Here is a 15,448-nt window from a genome sequence, read left to right on the forward strand (position 1 = left end):
AGCGTCTGCCTTTGGCTCAGGTCATGATCCCAGGGTCATGGGATCGAGCCCCGCATTGGGCTCCCTGCTCTGCGGGAAGCCTGCTTCTCCCTCTCCCACTCCCCCTGCTTGTGTTCTCTCTCTCGCTGTGTATCTCTCTCTGTCAAATAAATAAACAAAATCTTAAAAAAAAAAAAATTGTTTTAAAAAAAGAATTAGATATAATCTTGACAATGATCTAATCCATTTTCTTCTTTGAACCATGTAAGAAACTGAGCCCAAAGTACCACAGCTAATGCAGGCCTATTCTCAAGACATTAAAATTCAGGCAGGTCTGCAGAATCTTAGCACAAACTCTTTCCATGTGCCAAAAAACTAGGACCCGAGAGACAAAAACTGATCTGGGACAAACACACATATACGTGTGCAGTAAAAAAAGTTGTGTGTGTGTGTGTTTTAAAGTAATCTTTACACACAACGTGGGGCTCAAATTCATGATCCCAAGATCAAGAGCTGCATGCTGTTCTGACTAAGCCAGCCAGGTGCCCCTTGTGCATATGAAAAAGTTAAACACATTTCTCACACTCAATATATGACAATATGGTTAGAAATTATGAAAGAATAAAAATCTGTTAAAGATTGTAACAACTTAGTACATCAGAATTTTGTATAAAATAACCTCAGAATGCAGCATTAAATGGGAATGAGTTTGTTAGATGCACAAAAAAAACAAAAAAACCCTACTTAAATAGTATTACCTACATACTATCTCCCAACTTGGTCTATTAATTGTGGCAATTATGCCTTCTAAAAATCTGACAACATAACTTAATAACTTCACGTTTCATCTACCCTGTCCACAAACTTCTTGCCAGTCCCCCAAAATGCCATGTTTTTTCATAATTCTTTACAAGTAATTTCCTCTACATACAGGATGACCTTCTGCTTTTCCTCCAGCTACTCCTCTTTCAAGACCAACTACTTACACCACCTCGTCAGTGAAGTTTTCTGACCCTGCTCCCCACTACTCCCTGAACTTTCGCAATACTTTTTTCATTGTTATAGAGGCTTTTAAAACTTTTCCTGATTAAATATATGATTCTTCCATTAGACCATAAGCCACTTGATATCACAGAGCAGGCCTTATCTATATCTGTTATATCTATTTATGGTTAGCTTCTTTTTTTTTTAAAGATTTTATTTATTTATTTGACAGAGAGAGACACAGTATTTATGGTTAGCTTCAAGTGCTGGCAGTTAGAAATAATAGGGGCTGGCTATTTTTAAGAGTTTCAGGAAGGATCATCAACTCAACTAAAAAACAGTGTTCACCCTGAGTTAAAAGTGATAGTTTATCATAAAGCATAACTGAGTGATCTGGACTATCTATTACTCTGCCCCTTTGATACTCTTGTCACATAGTCCAAAGCATGGAAACTATCTGAACTGATGCAAATAGGTCTGCTTTTGCTTATACCTAGGAGCCAATTACAATAAATGCAAAAAATTATCTGAAGGGTTTCCTGTGAGGACTTAATCAGAAAGGGCCAAAAGTCACTAACTCATTATTTAGTCAAGTCTTGGACAAATGTATATCAAGACCTCACTCACACTCAAGTAAAATTCACTTAAGATGGCTCTGACACGTTAAGATATCTTTTTTCTTCAGACATCTAACTTCAAAAGATGTTAAAAGTTTTATTGCAAACATGCAAAAAAATGGCATTATAACACCCAATGTATACTCAGCAATATTTAACCTCTCAGCTCAATATATGGAATATATTCAAAAACAAACTTGATTCTTGCTGACTGCAAGTCAAAGTAGCTGATGCAAGGTGAAAACATGCTGATTGTTCTTGGCCAACACACATGCATCTTTAAGTACATACGCGTTAGTAAAGTTTCAACCTATGGTCCTTGAACTACCAGTGAATCATGAGGAGCTTGCTGGTAGCCTAGTATGCCCGATAAGCAGAAGCAGAAAGCTGGGTAGGGATGGTGAGGGGCGGCGGGAAGAATCAGGTGCAATGGTCCACCAAATGAAGATAAACCATTCAAGTGGTCTGCAGTAAGGAAAAATGAGAGAATCACTAAATCAGCAAATTGATCATCATGCCCAATTAATATGATCATGTTGCTTAACAAAGTCAACCTAATGCTTTGTTGCAACAAGAGAAGAATGTGTTTTGGGCAAAAACCGCAAGAGAGATAGCTGATTCATAACGGCAAAAGTTCCTTATTACAAGTGATTAACACTCAATAATATTCTTATCAGAAGACTCACCTGAGTATAGTACCAAGAGCAAGGTGCTGCCAAAGCTTTGCACTTACAGTAAAAAATCAGATAAACTTAAAAATAAAATCCATCTATTAAAATTTTTCCATAAGAAAGAGAGGTGTTATAGACTAGGGCTAATAAAATCAGAAGAATGAAGATCCTCATTTCTTTTTTTTTTTTAAGTTTTTTTTTTTTAAGATATTATTTATTTATTTGACGAGAGAGACAGCGAGAGAGGGAACACAAGCAGGGGGAGTGGGAGAGGGAGAAGCAGGCCTCCTGCCGAACAGGGAGCCCAATGCGGGGCTCGATCCCAGGACCCTGGGATCATGACCTGAGCCGAAGGCAGACGCTTAATGACTGAGCCACCCAGGCGCCCCAAGATCCTCATTTCTAATAGCTTAATGATTCTATTCATAGTATACAGTACTAGCAAATGATTCCTAAATAAAGTCAGAGATGAAAAAAAACAGCCCATTTATTATCTATAGGAATAATCTTTAAAAACGCCGTTCCAACATAAATTCCAAGATAATCTTGACTGGGAAGAAACATCAACCCTTAATTTGCTAGAAAATTGAAAACAAAAGGGGACTAGCCCAACAGAAGGTAACTTATTAGATAGGGGCTACAACATCCCATGTCATTTTTTAATATAAACTCGAGTGCTTAAATCTCTTCCCAAAGAGGATTCTCCATATCTCAGTATTTTCCAACTGTAGCAGCCCTGACCTAAATTCAGCTCTCATAACCTACCAAACCTACCTACCCAGAGTTCCACTGGATTTCCAACCTATACCTTCTTGCTGCCTTGTTTTCCTTTTGGTCTCACCCCAAAACTATACTCCTCCTGGTAAAATAAAGCACCCTCTATTTTACATCAAGTAAATGCCTCCTGGGGTGCTTGGGTGTCTCAGTCGGTTAAGGGTCAGACTTTTTTTTTTTTTTTTAAGATTTTATTTATTTATTTGAGACAGAGAGAATGAGAGAGACAGAGCACATGAGAGGGGGGAGGGTCAGAGGGAGAAGCAGGCTCCCTGCCGAGCAGGGAGCCCGATGCAGGACTTGATCCAGGGACTCCAGGATCATGACCTGAGCCGAAGGCAGACGCTTAACCAACTGAGCCACCCAGGCGCCCCAGACTTTTTTTTTTAAGATTTTATTTATTTATTCGACAGATAGAGAGAGAGCACAAGTAGGCAGAGTGGCAGGCAGAAGGAGAGGGAGGAACAGGCTCTCTGCTGAGCAGGGAGCCGGACGTGGGGCTCGATCCCAGGACCCCAGGATCATGACCTGAGCCGAAGGCAGTCGCTTAACCGACTAAGCCACTCAGGCGCTCTGGGGGTCAGACTTTCGATTTCAGCTCAGGTCATGATTTCAGGGTCATAGGATTGAGCCCCGGATCGGGATCCTTGCTCAGCAGGGAGTCTGTTAGAGACTCTCTCTCCCTCTCTCTCTCCCCATTCCCTTCTCTCTCTCAAATCTTTAAAAAAAAAAAGTAAATGCTTCCTATTTCACAGTAGGTATGTCTCTCTCCAACTGGTATAAAATTTTATGCATTCTGCTTATAAAGCCTCAGAGCTACCAATGCAGAAAATATGAAAAATTTTTACTTCCACTGTCACATTTGGTATAAGCACAGACTAAATCTTCAGTCCTCCTCATGCTCAATTCCGCTTCATTTTTAATTATAGACACAGCCTTAAGAGTAGAAGCATAAGAAAATTCAGTAAACAACCTTGTTAGATGATGTGTAGAAATACAGGACACTGAAAATACATAAAGAAGAGGAGATAACGAATGATATTCTTGGTGAAGAACGAAAACAAGCTTCTGTAGAGAAATGTGTTTGCTCTAACATACACTAACCTCAAAAGGGCTACTGGAATATTCTGGGGTTGAACGCTCAAGAAGTCTATCTTGAGTTTGGACGTGAGTAACAAACTACAGGTAGAATTTCTTCAGACACCACACTAGAATGAGAAGTTAACAAACCAAATTATTTTCTGAAATTATAAGAATGGTCTGTTCAAACACAATCAGATCTATAAGTTTCACAGGCAGACCTGATTTCCTATGTTTCCCAATAATTCAACAAAATTCAGTATACTAAGCACGTACTATGGTCAGGCCCTGATTAGAGGTAATCACCTCATTTCTCCATCTTCTGTGAAATTTTGATGACTCAATTCTTAGTACTTTCCTCCCCTTTTCACTTACTTATAGCAGTCATTTTTTTTTTTTTTTTAAGATTTTATTTATTTATTTGACAGAGAGAGACATGGCGAGAGAGGGAACACAAGGAGGGGGAGTGGGAGAGGGAGAAGCAGGCTTCCTGCTGAGCAGGGGACCCAATGCGGGGCTCGATCCCAGGACCCCAGGACCATGACCTGAGCCGAAGGCAGACGCTTAACGACTGAGCCACCCAGGTGCCCCAGTGGTCATTTATTTTTACACCTTCAGTCAACCTCCCACAGCTGACTCCAAAGTCCACATTCATAACCCGAACATCTAGGAATTCCATATCTAAACTTCTTCACCATCCTACATGATGTCCCAACTTAAAAATTCTGTCAGCTAAACCTTAACATACTGAAAGGCAAACAACAGCTTGCCCCAGATAGCTCTTTCTTATTCCCCAAAACCTGCAAAGCCACCTCAAAATTCCTGGTTACCCAGGTTCACAAATATGGGATTACAGCTCTTCCCCAACTTATGATGGTGTTACATCCCAAAATAAACCCATCATAAATTGAAAACTATGAATCCTAAGTTGAAAATGCATTTAAGGGGCGCCTGGGTGGCTCAGTCAGTTAATTGTCTGCCTTTAGCTCAGGTTATGCTCCTAGGGTCCTGGGATCCAGCCCCGTGTCGGGATCCCTGCTCAGCAGGGAGTCTGATTCTCCCTCCCTCTTGCTGTCTCTCCCTCTCTTATAAATAAAATCTTAAAAAAAAAAAAAAGAAACTACATTTAATACAACTAACCTACAGAACATCCTTAGCCTAGCCTACCTTAAATGTGCTCAGAACACTTACATTAGCCTACAGTTGGGCAAAATTATCTAACATAAAGTCTATTTTATAGTAAAGTGTCGAATATCATAAAACTTACTGAATACTATACTGAAAAACAGAATGGTAATTATATTGGTTGCTTACCCTCATGACCCTGACCCCGTAGCTGACTGGGAGCTGCAGCTTGCTGCTACTGCCCAGCATCACAAGAGAGTATCATACCACCTATCACCAGCCACAGAAAAGATCTAAATTTAAACTCTGAAGTATGGTTTCTACTGAATGTGTATGTATCACTTTGCACCATCATAAAATTGTAAGATCGAAAAATCCTAAGTTGAGCCATCATAAGTCAGGGACTGTCTATACTTTACTTTCTTTTATGTATCCCTATATTCAATAAATTACCAACTCATGCCATTTTTTTCCTATTGGGTTCCTCCCTTTAGTCTCTTCCCACTGTAAGCAATTCTGTGCCAGTGCTTCTCAAACCTTAATACGCATAGGAACCATTTGACAATCTTGTTAAAATGCAGATTCTGATTTACTAGGTCATGTGTGGGGGGGCCTGAGATTCTATACTTCTAACATACTCCCAGGTTATTGCAAAGCTGCTGGTCCAGGGACCATACTTTTGAGCAGCTCAGATCACTACTTTCTTTTATTCCCTCAGCACTTGCACAGTTTATCCTATGGTATATTTATCTGTTTACATAGTGTTTTATACTTATTTCATATATGCATATTTTATTATGCTTTCCTAAAAAAGGATTTTGACATATTCAAGAAATAAGATCAAGATTCCTTTTTTTGGAAAAACAGCAACCAACCCAATGTTGGGCATATTGTGGATACTCAATGCCTATTGATTGTAAAATGCTTCTGCAGAAAATATAACAATCATTTCTTAAGAAGTTGAAGTAGGTTTATGGACTACTTTTGTCAACTTTTTAAAAAGCATTTCACTGCTAATCAACCTTTTCACCATATAAGACAGAAAAGAAACTTAAAACAGCTTTCTATTCATAGTTAAGAAAGCAAATAGTTAAGTTAGACTTGTGAATTATTGGTTATAGATTTATTCTTTCTTCATCAGTAAAGGATTAAATATACATTTATTTATTTTTTTTTAAGATTTTATTTATTTATTTGACAGAGAGAGACACAGTGAGAGAGGGAACACAAGCAGGGGAGTGGGAAAGGGAGAAGCAGACTTCCCGCGGAGCAGGGGGCTCAATTCCAGAACCCTGGGATCATGACCTGAGCTGAAGGCAGATGCTTAACGACTGAGCCACCCAGGCGCCCCTAGTTAAATATACATTTTAAAACAAAAACTAGAAGCCCAGGCAGCAAAAGAAAAAATAAACTGGACTTCATTAAAATTAAAAACTTTTATGTATCAAAGGACATCATCAATAGAGTGTAAAGGCGGGGGCGGGGGGAATGCAGGGGGAGGAGCATAGCGAGAGGGACAAGCAGACTCTGTGCTGAGCACAGAGCTAGATGCAGGACTCGATCTCAGGACCCTGAAATAATGACCTAAGCTGAAATAAAGAGTCAGATGTTTACTGATTTGAGCCACCCAGGTGCCCCCTGGGGGGGGGGGGGGAGTGAAAAGACAACCCAAAAATGGGAGAAAATATTTGCAAATCATCAATGTGATATGGGTTTAATATACAGAATATATAAAGACCTCCCACAACACAACAACCCCCCCCAAAACAACCCAATTAAAAAATAGGCAAAGGACTTAAACAGACATTTCTCCAAAGAAGATAAACAAATGTCTAAGAAGCACTTTAATTAAAAGATGCTCAACATCACTAGTCATTAGGGAAATGCAAATCAAAACCACAGAGAGACACCACTTCATACCAACTACAATGGCTATAATTTTAAAAATGGGAGAGAAGTGTTGGTGAACATATGGAGAAACTGAAACCCTTGTATACTGCTGCTGGAATGTAAAACAATGCAGCTACTATGGTAAAGTAAAGCAGTTCCTCAAAAAGGTAAACCATATAACCTAGCAAGGATTACCATATAACCTAACAATTCCACTCTTAGGTATATTATAACCAAAGAATAAAAAACAGGGACTCGGGGTGCCTGGGTGGCTCAGTCGTTAAGCGTCTGCCTTCGGCTCAGGTCATGATCCCAGGGTCCTGGGATCGAGCCCCGCATCGGGCTCCGTGCTCCGCGGGAGGCCTGCTTCTCCCTCTCCCACTCCTCCTGCTTGTGTTCCCTCTCTCACTGTGTCTCTCTCTGTCAAATAAATAAATGGAATCTTTAAAAAAAACCAAAAAAACAAAAAACCAAAAAACAGGGACTCAACAGCTCTTTGTACACCAAAGTTCATAGCCACTTACAATAACCAAAAAGTGGGAACAGCCCAAATGTCCATCAATAGAAGAATGGATAAATATGTAGTATATACATACAATGGAATATTATTCAGCCATAAAAAGAATGAGGTACTGATACTTGCTACCACAGGATTAACCTGAAGACATTATTGCTAATTGAAATATACTACAAACAAAAGGATAAATATTGTATTATTCCACTAACATGAAATATCTAGACTTGATAAATTCACAGAGACAAAACCTAGATTTAGAAGTTAACAGGGGTTGGGAGAGAGGACCAGCGGTACTGCTTAATGGATCCAGAGTTTCTGTTGGGAGAGATGAAAAATTCTGGAAATACATAGTGGTGATGGTTGCACACTGTGAGTGTAATTAATGCCACCGAACTGTAGATTTAAAAATGGTTAAAATGGCAAATTTTGTATGTATTTTATCACAAGTTAAAAAATGAAACTAGAAAAAAACTTTTTATTACAGCCCTGAGTTCAAGTTTGACTGCCATTTGTAAGCTATTTGACGTTAAGCAAGTTATTTAATTTCTTCCAGCTTCAATCCATCCATAAAATAGAGATATTATCCACCTCCCAGAGTTGTTGAAGACTAAATGAGAAAACAATCACTTAGCACAACACTTGTTACATAATAAATACTGGATAAATGGTAGTTATTATTCAAAAACCACTGTTACTCATCAAGTAGGTAGTCTATAAGGCTACTATAAATGGATATCCAAAAGAATTCCATGATCTTCTCGAGACACCCTGAAATAAAGAAATGAATGCCCAGCAGTCAGTTATCCTGTGTAAACCTGGAAACTTAGGACCACCAAGGATTAGACCTCTTGGGGTATCACTGAACGTAAGAATAAATGATACACCCAGAAAGTGAGAACCTATTTTGTACATCATTACGTTCATTAAAGAGGTAAACAAAATAAGAAAAGAAGCCAGTTGGCTCTCTTCAACTAATTTCATTTTACTGTTTTCCCCCACATATTTATTTTTAAAAATCATGAGATTTAATTCCTTAGCCAATGCCATGGACTAAAATAAAGCTTTGTCTAGAGGTCCTGAGTTCCAACCCCAGCATCACAGTATCATTATAAAAAGGCAGAGAACCATAAAGAATATGCTGTCTAAAAAATGTTCTAGGAGCATGGAAACTTGGAGTGAACTGTTAAATAATCTTGTATAATGTATATAATATGCTTGTCTTGATGAAAATTAGGCATTTAAAAAATAGTCAAACTAGCTGAAACTCAAAAACAATTCTAGGCAAGGTATGCCAGAGGGAAGACACTACAAATGATTCCAAAATAACATGTAACACAAATCTTATAATGTGAATTAAGCAATTTCCGTATTCTACGGTCTTTTGCAAAAATTTCCCAAATTCCTTCAGAGAAGTAAATCACCAGGTAAGGAAGCTTTTCTCCTGTACTGCGATTAACTTGCATACATACGAGACTTAGATCCAGAGGGAAAGGGAAAGTACAGTATCTCAAATGGCCAAAAAGGTTTTTTAAAGTCGTTTCAAATCAATCTAAAATGGTGAGATTCAACATTACATTCAACAACATTGGTGAATGTAATTAAAACAGTCATGAAAAGCATCAGAAGACTTTATTTTACTTCATGTTGATAAAAGAATTTTTCATAACCCAAACGTCCTGATTAAAACTATGAACCATTATGTTTGAAAAGCGAATGATCTATGCCAACACCCTTAGGAAAAATAGTTTTTCTCTTCTCAACAAAAACCTACTATAATAAGCAAAAACTAATGTGTTAACGTGAAACACTCACCTGAGCTAATTCCTTTAAACCACAATTAACTCTTAACTACCATGACAATGACGACAAATAAAGGCTTCCATAATTAAATTCCAGAAACAATCCTTTTATCCCACACAGCTCCTTCCTCCATCCAGTTACACGAGGCCCATACTTCCTCTTCAGGAGAAAATAAAGAGGTTTGGTAGTTGGTGTTCCTTTTTTCTAAACTTTACTTTGGAAAGGTATAGCGCAGCTTAAAGTCCAGAGAACTCAGTTCTCAAGGAAACTGATACCAGGGCTATCTAACTAGACACCACTGGTAATAAATTACCAGAAGCTAAGACTTCATGCTTTTAAAAGCCCTTGCTAATAATGCCTGGCTGTCATAACTCACATTACCAAAAGGCTTAAATAAATTGGTTCAAGTTCATTACCGAGAGGAGAAAAATGTTTATTAAAAATTTTGAGTGCAAAAAAATTAAATTGAAACTAAACACTACCTATAGCACAGACTAATATATTTTGGTACCATTAATGATCACCTCAATTGCAGGAAGAATCACTGTGACCCCCAATTTGACCTTACCCCAGAGCTGTTTTAAAATCATGCCCTTTTGGGCGCCTGGGTGGCCCGGTCGGTTAAGCGACTGCCTTCGGCTCAGGTCATGATCCCAGGGTCCTGGGATCGAGTCCTGCATCGGGCTCCCTGCTCTGCATGGAGCCTGCTTCTCCCTCTCCCACTCCCCCTGCTTGTGTTCCCTCTCTCACTGTGTCTCTGTCAAATAAATAAATAAAATCTTTAAAAAAATAAAAAAATAAAATCATGCCCTTTTTATCTCCTGCTTTGTTGTCACTGAGGATCTCACTGTTAATGTGCCACCAAGTAATAATGCTATGACATGAAATGCACTATTAAACAGCGTTTTCCTGGACAAGTTTTTTTCAAGACACACTTCACTGAACTCTCAAAATACCTGCCCAGGATTTAATCATACAGGAAACCCACAGATTTTAATGAGGTGGCATGGCAAAATATCATGTAATTCAGGAAATTTATCAGTCAAATGTTAGGTGTACACAGTTTATATAAATGGAGCTCAAGTGAGAGGGCAAGCAACTGGTCTAAAGAAAAAGTTGTAAACCCTCTCATCCCCAAACGACTTAGCTTAGGAACTTATAAATATGCCCCACATTCTGAGACATCTAACAGAAGGTTGGAACAAAACCTACACTGTCATCTTTGCTATTCCTAGCTGTTTCTTCTTTCACTAAAACATTCTGCCCTCTACACAAGCTATAGAGTGGACTCTGCCAAAGATCATGTAAGTAAAGGCAGATTATTATACCGCTATACCACAATGCCGATTGAATTAAAAAGCTCTCCCCACCAAACTATTTACAATAAATTAGAAGTGCGTTCCGTGTCAGAAAACTTTTCAAGTACTGATCCTACGGGGCTGAGTCGGACTCCTGTATTTGTACTTTTATCCTACACATTTTCCTTTACGTAAGGCCGATAGGAATTTGACTAGCCCACCCCGACAGCAAACTGGCCCAACACCCGCATGCCGTAGCAAGAAGCCACGTTTTCCTCGGGCGGACCGTTTCCCCACCCCTCCTTAAAATAATGCGTGTGGCCACTTGAGACTTCCCCAGCCAAGCTCCAGAAACTTGCAGGTTTAAATGGCCAAACTGGAACCAACCAGGGCAGCTGTCATCCGAAACTCAGGAAAGCTGAGACCAGCCAACTCTGCCGAACGAGGAAGGGTGCGGAGAGATGTGGCGGGGCCCGTCGGAGGGAATGCATTAGGCTCCCCTCCCCAACCCCCCATCAATTCGCTTTTCTGCAACCCCAGCGCCGCCATCCTGTTCCTGAATAATTAAACGGGCTGGGGAGGGAGTGAGGTGGCCAAAGAAGGCAGTTTCTAGTCCGAGTTTCCCAAGCCGAGGCGGTGGGGTCGAGAGGCCAAGGGCTACATCCCCGGCGTGCGAAGGACTTTCCTCAGGGGCCGGGAGGGCAGGGGGCGACCCCGCGGCCGGCGGGGCGGCCGGAAGCGGAGCGCGGGGAGTGACGTGGAGGAGGGGATGACAAAGGGGCGCGGGGGCCCCGGCCGCGCGGCCCGCGGGCCCGCAGGGGCCGGGACAGGTGGCGGGGCCTGGCCGGGAACAATGGGGGGCCGAGGCTGCCCCCTGGCGCTCACCTACCTCCGGTGCCCTCCGAGTTCTCGTTGAGGCTGCCCGAGGAGTCGTGCTGGGCGCCCACACACCCGCCCATGGGGGCCCCCGGCGCCTCGTCCGCCACCTCCGGGCGCTCGTCCGGCCCGCCGCCGCCTCTGCCTCCTCAAGCGCCGCCGCCGCCGCCACCGAGCCCCGGGCAGGCGCGCCGCTCCGCTCGCCCGCCGCGGCCCAGCCTCCGCCCCCCTCGCCGCTCCACCCACCGCCTTGGCTCGGCCCCTTCCTCCGCGCCCACTTCTACCTCAGCCCCCGGGCCGCCCGCCCGGCAGGCCTGACCCGCGCGCCGCCCTCGCCTCCGGCTCGGCCCCGCCAGGCCAGGGCTGGCCCATCCCGGGCGGGCCGCAGCGCCCGCCTCGCCCCCTCACAGCCCCGCACACCCGCGTCCAGGCGAGCCCCGCGCCGGCGCCGCCCGTCCGCCAGGCCCCATCGGCCCCCGCCCCGCGGCGCCGCCCTCCGCACCCGCGGCCTGGGCTCCGCGGGGCTCGCCCGGAACGGCCGGCGGGGGCGGGGCCGCGGGAGGCCGCGCGCTGATTGGCTGCGGGATGGGGCCGGAGAGCTAGGGCGGTGGGGAGGAGAGGGGAGGGGAGCGGAGCTCTGAGGCTGAGGAGCGGAGGCGAAGCGGGGATCGGTCCGGGGGAAGAGGCAGGAAAGGAGGCGAGAAGGGATAGGAAAAGAGAAGAAAGGAAAGGGAAAAAGGGAGAGGCAGCAGGAAAGGAGGAACAAAAGTGAGAAAGGAGAAGTGGAGAGGGGTGAAATCGAGTTTCTGGCTCCTCCTCGGGCGTCAGCTCTTTTTCTTTCTCGTGGAAGCGGGTCGGAGGGGACACAGAGAAGTAGTAAAAGAACCCTCGCAGACGGGGACGAGGCTGGTTCCCAAATCACTGGCCGAGGTGGGTGGGGGGTCCTACCTGAAGGTTAAGGTCCGAGAACCTTTGAGGTTTGTATAGAATTCAGTGGATTGGTACGCGGAGTCTGGGCTTCCCCTTGTCTGCCCCGCTCCCAAGCCCCCCCACCCAAATCACTGTGCCCCATTATTAGACGTAGAGGCGGTCATTGTGGTTGCAAGCTGGACTCAGATTACAGAGGCGAGGCATTCCGTGTAGGAGAGATAAGCGCTGACAGTAGTTTTGAGGGCGTGGGTTCATTTCATCTTCACGGGATTGATTATTCAGACACAATGCTGCGTCTCAAGATCCTCCCTTTAGGTATCTTAAATCGTCTTTAGAACAAAATGAAGTATAAGAAAAATAAAATACCCTGCTTTTTCTAAACTGCAGTTTGGTACATGGGCCACGCCCGACATTCTTGGCGGTCGCTAACCTAATCTAAGCCAAATTGTTAATGGTCCCTTCAGAATTGTGTCCTGCTATGATGCCTTAAAATTTTTATCAGCCTGCTTGGGCCTTTATAAAGCTTATTTCTGCCCAAGCTGTTTTAACTATCTGCTCCATTTTTATATCAGACTTTCTTTTTTTAACACCCTGGGTCGGCTTTTGCTTAGCATTAAAAAAATTTTTTTTAAGTGAAATACCTAAGAAAGAGACTCTGCAGCTTGGAATTTGCATATAAATATATTTTCATACACTGCTGGTGGGAGTATAAATTGGTTCAATCTTTTTGCAAAGTAATTTGGAAACAAGGATCAAGAACCTTAAAAATGTTCATACACTTTGATTTGGGATTATCCCACACACAGGTATCTAGCTCATAGAAATAGTCCAAAATGCAGAGAAAGATTTCTGTCCTTGTGTTTATTTGATAATCAGATAAAAATGAGGGTTTGACAAACAAAATCTTATACTTACATAAAAGCACAGAAATGTCTGGTGAGAAATAGAAATCTGCTGTATTAAATTTATACTGACAAATTAGTGTTGTCCTGGGTAGTCATGAAAATTCAAAAAAGCTTATATACCATCATGTTTTTATGAGTTTTCAGAGGTTGCTCTGACATTCAGGTACTGTGTCACAAAGCCCTCTTCCATCTGATCATTCTCAGCTGAGTATTCACATTGGCAGACAGACATCACTTCATCGCTTCCCTGAAGGAGAGAAGCTGTGCGTTGAATATCTTCAAAGGGGTTACTTTGTCCTGAATTTTGCTCTAGAAATTGCAGAAACCAAGACTTCCACAATGTCTATTAAACAGATGATAGGCACCCAAGTGATGAGTGTTTCTGACGAGCACTGAGGAGTTGCCCTAGGAAGAGAGAGCCATGTCATTGAGAGGTTTTCAGTTATGGGTATTCTCCACCTTGCTTTTATCTTAGAGCACAATCACAAGTTCCCAGGAGACAGAGTCATGTGGCAGTTAAGGGCCCCGGCTCTGCTATCAACTTCCTGGGTTGGAATCTGGCTTCCATTCTGTACTAGCTACATGACCTTAAATTTCTATACAGCTCAGTTTCCTCACCTCTAAAACTGGGCCAGTAACAATGCTCTAAACTCTGTGGGGGCTCTTTATTAACTCTCCTCTTCTTCATGTCTAGCATCACCTATTTAAACTTACTGCATGGCTCAATCCACTTAAGATCTTCTATAGAAACAGCCTTCCGGGTGGCTGGATGGTGGACACTGGGGAGCGTATGTGCTCTGGTGAGCGCTGTGAATTGTGGAAGACTGATGAATCACAGACCTGTACCCCTGAAACAAATAATACATTATATGTTAATTAAAAAAATTAAAATAAAAAAAACAAAACAGAGCCTTCTTTGTGCACCTGTGTATGTGCTTCTCTATTTTTTATAATGTCTTTATTGAGATAGAATTCATATACCATGTATTTCACCAATTTAAAGTGTATGATTCAAGAAAAAATAATAAAGTGTATGATTCAAATTGGTATAGCCACTATGGACAACAGTATGGAGGTTCCTCAAAAAGTTAAAAATAGAGCTACCATATGATTCAGCAATTCCAGTTCTGGGTATTTAACCGAAGAAAACGAAAACATTTGGGGCACCTGGGTAGCTCAGTCGGTTAAGCATCTGCCTTCAGCTCAGGTCATGATCCCGGGGTCCTGGGGTCAGGCCCCATGTTGGGCTCCCTGCTCAGCTGGGAGTCTGCTTCCCCCTCTTCCTCTGTGTGTGCTCTCTCTCGCTCTCTCTCTCAAATAAATAAATAAATAAATCTTTGAAAAAGAAAAGGAAAAAAAAAAAAGAAAATGAAAGCATTAACTCAAAAAGATATATGCACCCCCGTGTTTATTGCAGCATTATTTACAATAGCCAAGACATGGAAACAAACTTAAGTGCCCATCAATAGTTGAATGGATAAAGAAAATGTGAGATATACATACAAACACATATTCACACAATGGAATATTATGCAGTCATGAAAAAGAATGAAATCTTGCTATTTGTGACAACACGGATGGACCCTGAGGGCATTATGCTAAGTGAAATAAGTCAAACAGAGAAAGAGAAATACCTTATGATCTCACTTATATGTGGGACTTAAAACAACAATAAAAACAAAACCACTCCAAGCCCGCAGATACAGAAACTGATTGGGGTTGCCAGAGGTGTGTGTGTGGGGGGGGGGGTGGCAGAAGAATGGGTGGAGGGGTCAAAATGTACAAACTTCCAGTTATGAAATACATAAGTCATGGGGATGTAATGTACAGCATGGTGACTGTAGTAAACACTATATTGTATATTTGAAAGTTGCTAAGGGAGTAAATCTTGAAAGTTCTCATCACAAGAAAAAAATTTTATAATCATGTATGGTGATGGATGTTTATTAGACTTATTGTGGTGATCATTTTGAAATATATACAAATATTGAATAATCAGGTT

General features: G+C 42.1%; 1 protein-coding gene across 1 annotated transcript in view; it reads right to left on the bottom strand.

The window, feature by feature from the left end:
* UBTD2 (ubiquitin domain containing 2) overlaps window positions 1-11,876 on the bottom strand; it is a 63,398-nt gene extending 51,522 nt beyond the window's left edge. Inside the window, exon 1 of the mRNA XM_035014273.1 lies at window positions 11,625-11,876. Within this exon, the coding sequence (XP_034870164.1) occupies window positions 11,625-11,694 (70 nt within the window). The 5' untranslated portion in view covers window positions 11,695-11,876. The remainder of the gene's footprint in view (window positions 1-11,624) is intronic.
* Between the last annotated feature and the right edge of the window lie 3,572 nt (window positions 11,877-15,448).

Source organism: Mirounga leonina, unplaced genomic scaffold, assembly GCF_011800145.1.
Source record: "Mirounga leonina isolate KUSES-001 unplaced genomic scaffold, KU_Mleo_1.0 Mir_104, whole genome shotgun sequence".
Lineage (NCBI taxonomy): Eukaryota > Metazoa > Chordata > Mammalia > Carnivora > Phocidae > Mirounga > Mirounga leonina.